Genomic DNA, 15,251 nt, shown 5'->3' on the forward strand with positions numbered 1-15,251 from the left:
TTGATTTCCCCATTAGCAGGACTTAAACTATGTTCTGACCAAACATCTGGCTCTAAAGTAATTGGCAGACAGTAACAGTTTTTCACTCTCAAAATCTTACCCTAAAGCTCTCCATTAAACAAATGGGGCAAATTGCAGTTTTCGGGTACACAGCTCAAATTTTACTGGAGTCAACAATTTGTGAAATAACACTTTACCTAAAGGCAGAATTAATCCAGTGTAATGGAATATAGAGAATTGTTTTGGCACACAAATTAAATGCTGCAGCCTAGTTGTCCTGAACAGACTAAGCAAGCAGGCTGATGTTGGCAGAAACCAGGGCTGGTCCTATGGATGAGCCGAGCACCCTGTGGGGACCAGCACCCATCCCAGGAATGTGTCGAGAGCATGCTGGGGGGAGGTGCTACCAGAGGGATATGTTTTGAACGTCAGTGTGCTCAGCAGCCATGTGTGATTTAAGTGATTGTGGGTCAGCCTCACCCCTCTCCTAACTCATTTCTTTGCTTAGTACTCACAGCAAACAGCAGATTTGGAAAGTGCTGTTTTCTAGGGGGATATTGGTTTTAGGGCTATGTAAGAACTTGTTTTAACATGAGCACTGCAGTTCCCATGGCAAGGCAGTTACAGCATGCATATGCCAACCAGTTAGTGCATTGCCACGAAGACATACAGAACTGGAGGGGTTTTGCTGGGTGACAAATCCGGCGTTTTGCTCCTCATGCAAGGAAGTCATAAAATCCCTCTCTTAGACTGATCAAACTGCGTTTTAAAATGAGCAAGCTTAAAGCAAATTTAAAATATTTGGCTATCACTCCCCAAAGAGCAATATTCTGTACTCTTCTGATGGCTGTAAGCCTTCTCCCAACTTCTGTTCTACTTCTATGTATGTCAATTTGCTTTTCTATGTTGTGATTAAATGTGGTTCTTCCCTGCTTGAGTCTTCCCTGTGTAAACATTTTGCTAAGTTCCCCCTGCCAGCCCCAAGGTCAAGGTTCCATCCTGCAAGCAGCCTGGTCCCATCACAGATGCCTTAGGACCACTATGGCCCAGCTTGCAATGAATGTCAGTTTGAGTACAGAAAACAGAAAAACGAAATACACAAAACAGAGCAAAGCAACTGCTACTATAGGTTCTTTTTTTTCAGGATAGATATGGTAAAGATGAAATGGACTAGATATTTATCTTTCAAATAAAACATATAACTCCTTTGATGTCCAAGACTAAAATCCCTTCAGATAGCCAGACATTTCCACTACTAAGAAACATACACAATCTTTCTCTCACAATGCAATTTAAAAGAAATTGCATTTAAGATGCATGTTATGAAGTTGGAACCTTTGTACATGTACAGTAACAAAGTTTTCCAGGGGCAAGAAATCCCACATTGTGCTATTTCTGATGAAATAATTTTCTCTTCAGATGATTTCTAAATGTGCCAGGGCAAACTAAAGGCTTAGTTTTCTTCATCCATCATTTCACAATATCCTCTGACTTGCACAGTAATACGGATCTGACTTTTCATTTAAATGAACTGCAAATTGAGTAGATTCCGAGTTTAAATTACAGGAGACCATCTGAAACCATAACTCAATGTTTTAAAAGTGCAAAATTATTCCATTGTTCCAGCGAACAATACCTAAGTAGAAAAATTTAAAAATAGTGTACTTGCAATATTTAGATTGCATAATACTGCTGTTGAAGGAGGTCTGAATTAATTTAAAATTCTGGGGAGAAACTAAACATGAAGTAGCAAATCCTTCTGACAAAATTCTTCTAAAGAGTTACGTCCTCTGAAATGCAAATAATTTATTGCTTTTTAATGATACTTCTTTTCTACCAGAAATGATGCTGCCAACTCTCCGTTGGCACTTGAACATTCCTGAATATATTGCAGTAGTCTTGTATGCAGTGATAAAAGTTACACCAGTCTGAAATGTTTCAGAAGTTCAAGGAGCATATCTGCTTAAAAAGTCAGAGATATGTGTAGGGTGGCAGGGCCTTCTGGGCTGTACCTTCCACTGTGTTCTGGATAAACTGATAGAAGCAGAAATAATTTATGCACAAGGTGATATGAAAACTTACCAACCCTGCAGAATGAAAGCTACCCTGTACTAACTAATGTTATGTTACTACACTTTCTTAAGTCACATAGGAAAAAAAACCATATATTTTTAAAATTCTAACTTGTTCCATAGTATTTTTCCAAGTGTATATGAGTGAAAGCTATTTGTTTGATCTGAGAGACCTCTAAAGCTCTGCTGTTGTTGACAGTATGGTGCTATCTGTAAAAAGAAAAATAATTGGATAAAAGTTAGCTGTCTGCCTACGATCCGATTTCCCATATGGCAACAGATACATGCTGAAATAGTTGGACAAAAAACCCCTACTCCAACTGTTGTGTGAAGTGCACTTCCCAAGGAGCTGTCTGCCTGAATTAACGCAGCATCACGTGCTTAACGCAGCACAGGAAATGTCTGTTTGCAAAAATAGGCATGGTGAGGGTGGAGATGGATATGTTCCTGTGGATCACTCTGGAACAATTTAAAAGATTAAAGCCTTCAGCTTTGCATTACTTTTCCTCAACCAAAAGTTATTGCTGTTGTATCTGAAATGAAGTAAAAGGCTGCTTGAGTATTCCCAATTTTTTATGCCAAGTAAAACAGAACTGCTAAAATTCCCTTTAGGGAGCATTTACAGCTGGTTGAGGGTAGGCAATGGGATTGCCCAGTGAAGGGCAGTAATGTCCTATGGGCAGCACCTTTTCTGAAGCCACCACAGCTACCTCCCCAAGAGACCATGAGTCCATATCCTGAGGTTCTACCAGAGGGAAGGAAAACTTCTGAAGGCTACCAGCAAAGTTGTTAAAATAAAAAACACTGTTATTCCCAAGCAATATTATCAAGTCTTGTTTTAATTTGGGAGCAATTATGTTTATGTTGTTGTAAAGCCCTTACTATCACTTCCACTAGGGCAACAGACATTTGGTGCATTGATCTGCCAAATTCAGGCAGACTTCTAGACCTGATTTGGTGTTGCCTTCATTCAGAAAAACACTGGTGATTGCAGTAGTTGAGTGCACCCATTGCAGTGTTGGATGGGGTAACTTTCCTGAATCTCACCAATTAAGATGTCAGGGAAGGGAAACAAAGCTGTTTAGGGGTGGTTGGAGGTACCTGTTATGATGGCAGGAATGCCCCAGCCAACGACATAGTAGAATCGCATGTGCCCGAAGTTGATGTTCCTCACTTCAGTCAGCATCCGATAGATGTGGAGTTGCTCCACGAACATCCATGCAAAGGTGCTCATGTAGAAATAATGCAAGAGGATGGCAATCACGGTACACACAAACTGCAGGAGGGAAAGGGCAGGGAAATTAAGAGTTGCTCTTCTGAATCACAACCTGGTGAGTCACCATCTCCCCCATGAAGCTAAAAGCAAGTGTAATAAGAACGTTTTGGCAGAACAAATGTACTGCCATTAATCAAGTTTTTCCGACTTTCAGAAAAGCTATTGTGAAAGCTGGTTGTTTCTTGGTTTTTTTTTAATTATGTGGCCTGTTCTGAGTCTGGTTCAGCTTTACTCTATCAAACCAGCATGCTTTTGGTCACTGCCCTTGCCCTCTACGTTCTGTAGCTAATTTCTCTGTACATATTTGCTGCAAAGGTGAGACTTCTGGCTATTCAGACTGAATTCCTTCTGCTCACAGAAGGGGCAAGGCTGGCAGAGCTCCTGGCTTTTTCTTCTGATGCAGAGCAAGAGGCTCCTTGGTGGTGGTGAGGCCACACCTCGAATATTGTGCTCAGTTTTGCGCCCCTGATTACAAGAAAGACGAGTTGCTGGAGTGTGTCCAGAGGAAGCAATGAAGCCGGTGAAGGGTCTGGAGAACAAGTCTTAGAAGAAGTAGCTGAGGGAACTGGGGCAGTTTAGAGTGGAGGAAAGGAGGCTGAGGGGAGACCTTATCACTGTCTACAGCTACCTGAAAGGAGGCTGTAGCAGGATGGGTGCTGGTCTCTTCTCCCAAGTAACAAATGATAGGATAAGAGGAAATTGCCTCAAGTTGTGTCAGGGGAAGTTTAGGTTGGATATTAAGAAAAAATTCTTTACCAAAAGAATGGTCAAGCATTGTAACAGGCTGTCCAGGGATGTGGTGGAGTCACTATCCCTGATGGTGTTTAAAAAGCACGTAGATCTGCCCTTCGGGACACGGTTTAGGCATGGTGGTCTTGGATTGATGGCTGGACTTGATGATCTTAGAGGTCTTTTCCAACCTCAATGATTCTATTATTCTATGGTTTTATGTGGGGATGCCCCCAGGGAGGGGGGGACCGTCTGCCCTACACCTCATGTGTGAGTCTTGCCTGCACAACGTCACTCCAGTGAATCTAGTCATAGTTGTTTAACTGCATCAGCTAAAATGGTCTTACTGCAAAGGCAACAAATTGCTCCTGAGAACAGCCACCCTTAGCCTTGCACTGACTTGGTGTCTCCCATTTCCTTATCAAGGGCCATCCTACAGGGTTTTTCTGCTACTTTGATCCTTCCAGGTGAGAGAGATCTCTTTCTGCAGCGATGTGTGCTATTTTGGCACAGTTTTGTTTTGTCTTAAAATAGACACTGTTTTGTGCCTGATACTAGTAGATAAAGAAGTACAAAGAAACATTCCTTCTGTTTGGCAGAGGTTGAGGGGAGATGCGAGACAGATCTTTGGTATTCAGTTTAGGACAAGTCCCCGAGAAAGTCCTTGCTCTGAAAATCTTCATTTCTGGGGAGAGAAATCATGAAGTTTCAGGCCAGGAAAAGCAAACGTGCTGAACCTGAGCAATAGATTATCTATAGACCTTAACCAAAGAAATATAGCATTTTTTTGAGGAATTTAGAGGTTAAATGAAATCTCTGACTCACAAAGAGGCAAAATTTTATGTGATCCTACAATCTGGCATAAGGACAGCAGAGCATTTTGCCCCTACTGTGTCACAGGTCTGAAAAAGTATGTTCTGTCTATACCTCCTTTTCTGGGAGTCTTTTAAAAAATGGATTTATCTATGGGGTACCGCAGTGGCTGTCTCTTTTGCCCTTGCAACTCTGCCCTTCACTGATGAATCCTGCAAATCTTGCACATCTATACTTCAACAAGCCACGGAGGATGCCTGGTCATTATCACTGGACTAAAATGATGCAGAAGTAGATCACCACCTACTCTGCAGCTCAATATTTTACCTGATGTCAAAATCTGGGCATTTGACTACAAAGTGGGAGAGTGGCTTCTAGGGTCTACCTGGCTTCAGTGGGGGGGTTAACGCCCTTCTCGTCTACTGCAGAAAACCACACTAACTGCTAGGCAGTTTCAAGATCCAGAAACGCTTGGCTGTACTTTGCACTTGAGGCTGTGTTACTTGCAGCCAAGCACTGAAGTCATAAAGACTTCAGAGAAAGCAGCCTAGTGCTGGCCAGGTAGTTCATGTCTTTGGCTAGGAACAAGGGAATCTGAAACTTTCAGTCACAGACTTGGATTTGCTTTTTATCCTATGTCAGCAGCACTGACAAATGGTCCAAGTGGACCACTCAGGGCTGCCAGGTCAAGAGTAACAAAAATGAAGGACCTGTTGAAACAAAAGAGTCCTTAGCGTGATTAGGAGTAACAACTGCAGTGGGTAAAATGGTAGCTGAAGTCATCTTTGTGACCAAACATCCACTTTGAAACCACTGACCTTCACAGACTTGCATTTCTGTAATATCTGTTAACCAGGTGTTCCAACCTTCCCTCCTAGCTTCAAAGTTTGATGGGTGAAGACAGGAATGACCACAGGCATCTGACACTTGAATTGAAATCTCACAACTAACCTCTTTTCAGAAGCAAAACCTTTTACCAAGGATCTGTTGATAAGCCTGAATTAAAAGCACTTTGTCTCAAAGTGTTCTACATTGGTTTGGATCCTTTTGTTTCCATGCAGCACTGATCCTGCTTTCAGATTTTGGCATGACTTTTTGGTGTTTGGTTTTTTTTACAGTATAATGCTCAGAAACGCAAGTTTCCCTGTTTAACTTTGCTGAGCAAAGAAATCATATAAAGACTGCCAACTTTCTGGATTCACTTACTGCATCAGCTTTATTATAACAGCAAGTGTTATTGAAAATGTAGTTCACCAAATAAAAGACCTTTCTTTCTGCTATGTAAGCAGGGCTTTTTTGTTCCTACTGGCACATACATATGAGCAGACTGTTGCCCTGAACATTACCTTTTTTAGGTAAGAAAAAAGAAAGAAAATAAATCACTTTCTATCAATAGTCTAGGGAAAGATTAAAACCTCACCTAGAAATGTGACTGTTAATTTACAGAAACCCATAAAAGCCAGGCTGAGTGCCAAGCAGTGCAGCATTATTTGTGCTCCAGCATTCTTTCCCTCTTTATGTTCATCAGTGCATGACTCGTTAGACAACTCTCATTCCATACAGACAGATGAATAATTGTCTCAAGGAGACATGGCTTACAGCCCTCCTAAGTTCTCAAATTGACTGGGTAGGCTGTAAGGAGTGGCTTTCTGTAGTATGAAATATATTCTGTAATGTAAAGATCTTTGTAAGTGGTTTAAAGGTTTGGGGTGTTTCATTGATTCCTGGTAGCAGGACATGATCACACCATGAGCCCAAAAGCATAAAACCAAGAAGGAACAAACCAGAAAAATCTCACCAAGTATGACCATTAGGATTTGTGGTATTGCTATAGTAAACAGTTTTACTACTCTTATAAATGTTTGATTGGTGCTTCATGATACTATGAAAGGAATCTGGAAATGTGCACCCATCATTTACAACATAGTTTTTTATAAGATCCTGCAGTGATGTGGTCTTGGCCCCCTGCTCCTCAGTATTCACACTGGAGAACTGAAAGAGTATAAACTCGTTGCTAGTGAAATGCAGCAAGAAATGCATAGTTCTAAAGTCAAGTTTCACAGAGTACTTTTGATCAATTTGCAAGGAGAGTTCATTTGGGCAAAGGTATTTTAATATGCAAACTCGTGTATCATGAAACAAAGACAACACACCACACACGTAACATGAGACCATATCCCAAAGGGCAGGTCACTACAGAAGACCTCACCACAGCAGCAGATAAGTGGAGGTCCTGGTGCAGGGGAATATTAGAGTATGGGACTAGAAGCCACACTACCAGCTAGTAGGCTTCATCCAGTTTAGCATTCACAATTTTCCAAAAGGAAAACTGGGGAAGAAAGCCCTGAAAAAAGACATCAGAATAACCTGAATCTTAGAAATTGAAGAATTTAGTAGCTTAATTTTATTTAGTTTTCCAATACTATTGAACATAGAATGCCGGAGAAGACAATTTTTAGAAGTGGTCTCTTAAACATAAGGTCTTCACAGCACCCACCTACTGGAAGTTGAAATCAGACAAAATTTGACAGTACATTTAACTGGAATAAGACTCTACACTAACAGAGCTAAGGGACTGTGCCATCACATCAAATGCCTAAGTCAAGGTCAGATACTTTCTAAAATGCATGTTATAGCTCAAATGGATATTAGAATCCCAGGTGACACTTTTGGCTTAAGTTATACATTAAATGAGGCTACATGGTCAGGCACAATAGTGTTTTGTTACCATAACAGTGATGATACCCATTGAATATAAGTGTTTTTTCCCATTTCTGCTCCTTGGACAATGTGGGATCAGTGTGGTTATCTTTTTTTTTATTGTATGTTTTCATCTCAAGATTGTACTTCTGTCTCAAAATTGAGATTGAAACATGCACAGTAAAGGATTTCTAGAAAACAAATTTTCTTCACAGTGTTCACATAATCCCTACGCTAGCACTCTGAATATTTTTCATACCTGTTAATGACATACTTCTTTTGCATGTCATCCATCTGTCTACCGACTGGTAAAGGCAACTGTGAGGCTTGGCAGTGCTGGAACCCTTGCCTGCTTGGCTCCTGCCTGACTGCATGGTAACCATGACTTTTGAGATGGATGCTACTAAGAATTAGTAGCAATAGTATGTATCACGTTAAGATAGCAATGAGGTCCTATGTACAGAACATACACATTTCATGTGTGGTGTGTGTCTCATATTCAGTCCATTCATAGCTTGTGTCTCTTGACATGCACGATGCTGGAGGTGCCTGCACTAAGCTTTGGCAACAGATATGATGGGCTGAAGCCAGCAATCACTGTGGCTGGAAGGCACAAAGCAAAGCGACAGGCTTCCTACTAATTTTTGGATGTAGCAAGCTGCCCCATGCCTGGCAAGTGGCTTCTCCAGAATGGCCATGGTGGGAGGGCAACATGCATATTAGCACCCTGCACATAAACACGTAGTTGACAACCTACCAGTCAGCACCAGGAGCTGTTTGGACTTGTGAGGTACCTGCTGCAGGAGAAACTGGAGAGCCTCCTACTGAACAGACAAAGCAAGACAGAAAACATACTAATGGAAAGGCAGGAAGAAATCAGTATTCAGGGTTCAGTTCCTGGAAAAAGCCTTCAACAGGGCTGCTGTCATTTGTTCTCTGAAAATAAGATATAGTCCTACCTCCTTGCATTGTTATGTATCATGTAAAACAAAAAAAATATTAAAAGTCTGATTTTTTTTTCAAATGACTGTTGAGGCCAAGCAGAAGTCAAAAAGAAGAGAAAGTGAAATAGATGTGAGCAGACAAAAGTTGCAGTATGAACCCTCTGATTTAAAGCTTGACAACAACTCTAGCAATAAGCACGGAGTAACTCTTACCGGGTTCTCAGTCTGGTTGATTCCAATGAGAAAGACGAGTTCAGAGAAGAAAAGGGCAGCCACCAGGTTTTTGTGGATACTGTGCAAGTTGGAACGTAGTGTGCGGATCAACACCAGCAGTATGAAGGTGATCAGCAAAGCCACCAGCGAGATAGATACGGTTGTGTAAGTGACAATCTTCAGAGGAAGCACTTCTCCATTCTGTGTGTAGAAAGACAGATTGATAGGACCTCTGGGAGTTTTTCATTCTTTTTCCTTCAAACAACTCTACTACTCAGAAAATCAATGTTTTCATTACTTCTAAGCCAACATACAGACTTGCTTTAGGATCAGCAGGAGTGGGCGATGCCACCTCTTAAGTCATTCAGTGTGTACAGGCAGTACCCAGAGGCAGCAGAGAGTTAAGCAAGAATCCCAGTGAATTTGATGTTGTATTGCCCTTGTTGAGGCTATCCCAAGATACTGAAAAAAGCTATGGTGTTTATGTCATTGTTCTTAATTCTAGATGGACCTAATATCAAGCGATGTCGCAACTACCACGTGTCTGTAATCCTTGTCTCACTCCCTTCTCTGCACGGCTCCCTGCAGCACAGTCAGGAGCAGTTCTGCAGTGCCAGCTATGCCAAGCACCAACCAGGTAAGAAGCTCCTTTCAGCAGACCCAGTGTCAGGTGCTGTCAGACAAGGGCAACATGCTCCTGACACACTGTAAAGTGGGATCAATCTGCTGATGAATCTCTGAGTCATGTTCAAAGTTCAAGCTCAAGCTCTGAATCAAAGCTCTTGTAAACCAAATCCCTCGGAACCCAAAGCCTTCAAAAATCATGAGTCTGGCATCACTCACCTCTCGCTTTGAAATGTCCATCAAGACAGCAAAACTGGTTAGATGGTTGCACTGGCAAGCAATATGGCTCTTGTTTCTGGAGAAGAGCTCGCATCCTCTGGAGGACCAGGCACCTGTCCCACCACTCCTGCAGGGAAAAAAAGACATTGCTGAGAGCCATTCTCTGATCTCCCCTTGCCTCCTGCTGCTACTGCAGCTCTTACTCCACAGTGAAAGAGGACTCTAAGTACCAAGAAAGAAACATTTATAGCTGTCATCTGCATAAAAGAATATCATCAACTTCAAAAGTCCTCAGTTGAAGTATTTTCTAACACGACACCTGGCTTTGCTGACTGAATTTTTTGGTTTTATAACAATCTATTTTGAATTTAAAAAAAAATAAAAAGCTTTTGCTTATGGGTCAGTAACCACACAAGCAATACAGAGAAGTGAATGCACAGAGCAAACTGGCCACAAAAAAGGTAAAAAAATACAAAACCCACACAGATACACATGGTTTTGAGTCATATCTCTTTCTCTAGATTTAGAAACTGCTTGTGAAACTCTTATGTGAAATACGTTTCAGCAGTAATACAATTTTATCATAGTGCAGACAAGAAAAGGTAAACCAGTAAATACTATTTTCTATCAGGATATCTCTTGTATTAACACTGGGGGAAAACTGCTCCCTTAAAAATTGTTCCCTGTTCAGCCTTGGTTAACTCCAGTGACTTCAGAAGTTATTTTGTATCAATATTAATTATTCTATTCTGAAGTCAATGAGCAATAAAAATACTCTTGTTACTGAAAGAGTTTTTAATTAGATACTACAAGATTTTTTTTTTCATTCAGCAATAAAATACTCATTAATCAATTTTAATATCACTTTGCCTTGAAAAGTACTTTAAGAATGAAATATTTGTTACATGCAGTTTAGGAGCTGCTTTTTAATTGTGGCTGTAGGAAGATGTAACACAGATTATAACGCCACGGAAGGTGCCAGCAAATAGCTGACAGATGAATCACTTTAGAGCTAATAACTTATGCAGGCCTGTAGGATGCTTAAAAATTTATGAAAAAGGACTTGCCATTCCCTCATAGTTGGCAGAATCATCCGTACTCAGCAGCAATTATGCTACTTTATATGCCAGCGAATGGAATAGTTTGTTATTGCTAATGGAACAGATTTCTGTTGCCTTTTCAATCCTTTCAACATTATGCCCTGAAGCTTTTGACTAGGAGGCAAACTCTTTCTAGGCTAGTTTGGTTTTTTTGTATCCAGCACACGATATTGCCATTTAATATGTTTTTCCATATGTTTATACTAGAGTTTTTGGATCATTAGGAAATGAGTAACAGCTATTCCTCTTCCTTTGGGCAGACAGTATCATCTTCTCACTGTACAGCTTGTTTTATGGTTGACAAAAACATTATATAAGCAATAGTTACAATATTGTGAAATTGTAACATGCAGGGCATGTAGTTAACTCCCAACACATTTTCTTTTGTTTTATCCACACTCCTGAAAGATCTCCAATAGGACTGTGCCTTTTCCACAATGCTAGAAACCCGACAAAACACCTAGAAGCATATATAGCTCTTAACATTTTTCACGTTTTGAAGCAAAATGTCTGTGTCTTTAACTCTACTGAATCCAAAAGACCTGAGCAAGCCATTTTCAGAATATTTCATCTCTTCTTTCACACCTCCCTCCCAGAGAGCCAAATACTCTCTGCTTATGTTCTGCTTATGTAATAAGATTGCTTCCTAACAACTAGAAGAGGTCTAAGGTCCCAAAGGAGCTATTTCCTCTCCTTCCATTTCCTCACTAAAACAAGTGAAAGCAAATCCACGATACCCGATGGAAAGAAAGGTATGTTGCTTCTTATCAGTGCAACTGTTTTGGGGTTGACTTTTGATTAAAAAAATTGGGATTAAAAAAATGTGTAATCCATATTCATAGAATTTCACCTGCAAAACCTCAGTCCTCCTTTTTACCAATGTGAAGACTTGGTTTTGTAATTGTGCTTGTCCTGGCTGAGGCATCAAGGGTGGGTGCCTGCTTGCCATGTACTTTGTCCATAGTCACTGGAGTGTAACAGGAGAAGATGCAGCCCATATAAGAACTGAATTACCTCCTGGAGACATCCTCCTAAAAGGAGGGCAGGGCACAGTGACAGTCCTGACCTAGGGACCTCAGATGACCCATGTTTTCAGGCATCAGAGTCAGACTATGCCTGTCGATATATACATGAGTAAATACAAAGAAATTGTGAGATTTTTTATTGATGGGTGCAAATGAACCCTGCAGAAAGACATGATGGTGCTGTGTTTGTTATAAATCACATGGATAATCCTTTATTTGAGGAGTTATGATGATTATTTTCATTTTTGTCAGGTTGGTGGGCTCTATTTCACCAGGCACCAGTTGCCGGTTGAATAAAATGAGTAAAAAAGAGTTTCTTCCAGAAAGATCTTCCTGGGAGGAACTTCTCTGCTACTGAGAGAGTTGCCAGGTACAGCCTTAAAGCAATCAGGACACATACGTGATAGAGTGATTCCAGAAGACACAGACAGGCTTCGTTCTCTCCTCCGTTTCCAGCATGGTATACTCCACTACAATGGGCTTTTCCACCAGGTTAGGAGGAAGCTCCCCATCACTGTGAATGGCTGTGCTCACTACAGGTGTGTTAATAATAGGGCGATTTGGCAATCTGCAGAAGGCAAAAAAGAGAACAGTGAACTAAGCATTACAATGCAAAGCACCGATTTGATAGGTTCTACAAATAAAAGATGTCCAGTTGCTCCCACTCACAAAATGAAGTAGATGCACCATCAGCCTTCCACACAGTTGTGTTTCCAAAAGCTGCAGGCATTGCTACCGTGGTTTTTCTCCCACAGTGTGCCAGAGGAGGACAAGAGATGGTACTGTGGTGACTCTTGCAGCACAGATGACACTTGGTCACTATAAAAGCTGCTCTGCCTCACTCACACACACTCAGAGTGGAAGAAGAGGCCTGCACTATTCACAAACAAGTTTGAAGTTTACCTCAAGCTTCTTCGGTCAGGATCATAGTTTTCAGGCAGGAGGTGTCCCAGGGATCGGTATATAATGACCATGGCGACAGTATGATGTGTTGAGTCATCTGGGTGCCGCTTCTTTCTCTTTGCAAAAGCACTCTCAGCGCTTAGTGCACTGTTCGTCTTAGAGGATAATTTTTGATTTGAAGGCTTCATTGTAGGCACTGCTATGGAATTAACACAGATTTTAAATTCTTTTCACACAGCTTCAAGACCACCACTTAACCTGGTAGTCTTGCTTTGCAAAGACAAAGAGATGTTACTGTTGTTATAACTCTAAGCTTACAGCACCAAGCATGTTATATTTGATATTTTAATAAAGTTTTAGCACATTTCATAGTTATAGAGCTAATAATCATATAATATGGAACCATAAATAACCATATAGTCTAGCTAGAAAATAAGCCATTTCTAAAGTAAAAGATCCTCAAATATATAAATATTCTGTGCATGATTTAAGGAGAATTTTAAAAAATATGCATGCTATTAAATTGCATGTATCTTCAGATATGACAGAATTTGTGTTATGGATACACCAATTACTCACATGGGATTTCTCCCCGCAGTTTTGGCAGTATCTCTTAAAATTTACATTTACTTTTTTCTTACAGAAAAGATACAAGTCATACAAACAAGTGCCCTGTTTCTGAAGTAAAAACAGTCATCAAGTTGTATTAGTTTATTAATTACTACATGTTATTTTCACAAGTGTTACTATTTCCCCATTTGAATGACATTCAGCCATGGCACGCGTGTAATTACTGCATTTTGAGCTGCCTATGTCTCTTTGCTTTGCCCAAGGTCACTTGTGGTTCCTCTCAGCAATTCTGGGGTACTTTAGAAACACTGGGAAGCAGACACGTCCCTGTGTATTCTCCTTTATCACCCATGACTCTGCACAGCTCAAGACTTCTTCTTTGCTATCTAGTTCTTATAACATATCTCTGCTCCCAGATTTGGATTCTCCATCAATTACACTGCCTCCCTCCCTCTCTGCAGGGACTAGCGACTAGTAGAAGGCAGCTGTTCCATCCCGGTGGGAACAGAGCTAGAGCATTTCTCCAGCTTTGACAGGGCTGTTTGAGGGACTGTAGTGAGACCTGACAGACAGGTACAGCCAGTTACACAGCCCCCCATGTTCCCACTGCTGCCGGCAGGCAAAATGCCTCAGAAGCACGCACAGCTGCTCTATCCCTAAATAATGTTCGTTTGTGTAGACAGTTGCCCCACTCTCATCCTAGTACCACTCTGCTTCACAAGGATCAATCACGCTCCTTGGGAGCTAGTCATAATTGCCCTCTGAACAGCAGCAGAAGGGTTTTACCTTTCTTGTCTGAAGGTCTGAACAAAGTATCAGGGAAGACAACAGATGACTCCAGATCTTTTGGATAATCTTCTTTAATCTCATGAAATCGTGGTATTCTAGCTCCCGTGAAATTAGACTTGTCAAAGATGTCAACAGCAATAACTAGGGGGGGAAAAAAGTTTCCCATAAAATAAACTTCAATGCTTTCAAATATGATACTGTGACAAAATGAAACATGACTGAAAGGTTAAAATATCTCTGCAATGCAGAGAAGACATTTAAACCCCAAAACGCAAAGTCAAATTTAATTTTTCTCAATAATACCTTAAATGACAACTAAAAGCTTACCGTCAGCATTATGTTACATTTATCAAATTATAAATTTATTATGCAGTGGAAAAGAATTCACAAAGCAGTATTTCACACTACAAAAACATTGGGAATATATAAATGGCATATTTCAATTTCAGACTTGCTTCTTGCAAGGAAAGCAAATTCTGCTGCTTCAGAAATATACTTCTACACCTGTTAAACTGCAAAGTCAGCTAAGCAAGAAAATAATCTGGATTTTACCTAGGACTACTCTTTAGACCTCCAACTCTCCTTCCTCTACACTAGCAGTTCCTCTTTGGCTCACCTCATCAGCTGTCTAACTGCCAAAATATTTAAAAGCAGCTGAGTTGGCTTGAACTTTCCCATTTAAGAGAAGTCAACTGAGTGCCAGCTTAGATGTTCTAATAAAAGTGAGAAGCTGGGAGTCCTGGGGGTAACCCCAGACTGAAAACTATGATCCACTGCAAGTTTCTATATGAAGAAATATTCAAGTGAAGATCTGCAAATTCCCATTCCTTCCCTAGTCTCTAAAGAACTCCCAGATGAGCCATTAGGAAACTATATAAACACCATGTTCACCTGGAAAACTGTTCAAAAGAAAACAGACCCCTTTCAGGCCAGGGCTGTCTCATCCCTCTCGTGCTTAACCTCTGTACTGAGAAAGAGCTGTCTGAAAAAAAAAATCAGGATTTACAAGCTGCAAGGAATTTTTTTTTTTTGATTAATCTCAGTTCAGTTTGGTTGAAATACTGAGCATACGTTTTTCTGAGTGTGAAGTTACAAATATTTTGATTCTGACAGTCCTGAATCCAAAGGAAATATGTCAAGTTTGGTTTATTAAACAGAAATCAAAGTATTCCAGTTTGGCTTAGTTCAACAATAATACTTCCCCCTGGAATTGATGTAGGACTTTATAATGTCTGTAGCTTGACTGTCTCATGCCTTTGCCTTTCATGTCCCTG

At 40.6% G+C, this 15,251-nt stretch overlaps 1 protein-coding gene across 1 annotated transcript in view; it reads right to left on the reverse strand.

The window, feature by feature from the left end:
* CELSR1 (cadherin EGF LAG seven-pass G-type receptor 1) overlaps positions 1-15,251 on the reverse strand; it is a 180,227-nt gene that overhangs the window by 14,154 nt on the left and 150,822 nt on the right. The window contains exons 20-25 of the mRNA XM_069849837.1: positions 13,975-14,118; positions 12,619-12,817; positions 12,116-12,283; positions 9,591-9,717; positions 8,748-8,948; positions 3,174-3,348 (exon numbers count right to left, since the gene is read on the reverse strand). Coding sequence (XP_069705938.1) covers positions 3,174-3,348; positions 8,748-8,948; positions 9,591-9,717; positions 12,116-12,283; positions 12,619-12,817; positions 13,975-14,118 — 1,014 coding nt within the window. The remainder of the gene's footprint in view (positions 1-3,173; positions 3,349-8,747; positions 8,949-9,590; positions 9,718-12,115; positions 12,284-12,618; positions 12,818-13,974; positions 14,119-15,251) is intronic.

The sequence above is a fragment of the Phaenicophaeus curvirostris genome, chromosome 1 (assembly GCF_032191515.1).
Source record: "Phaenicophaeus curvirostris isolate KB17595 chromosome 1, BPBGC_Pcur_1.0, whole genome shotgun sequence".
Lineage (NCBI taxonomy): Eukaryota > Metazoa > Chordata > Aves > Cuculiformes > Cuculidae > Phaenicophaeus > Phaenicophaeus curvirostris.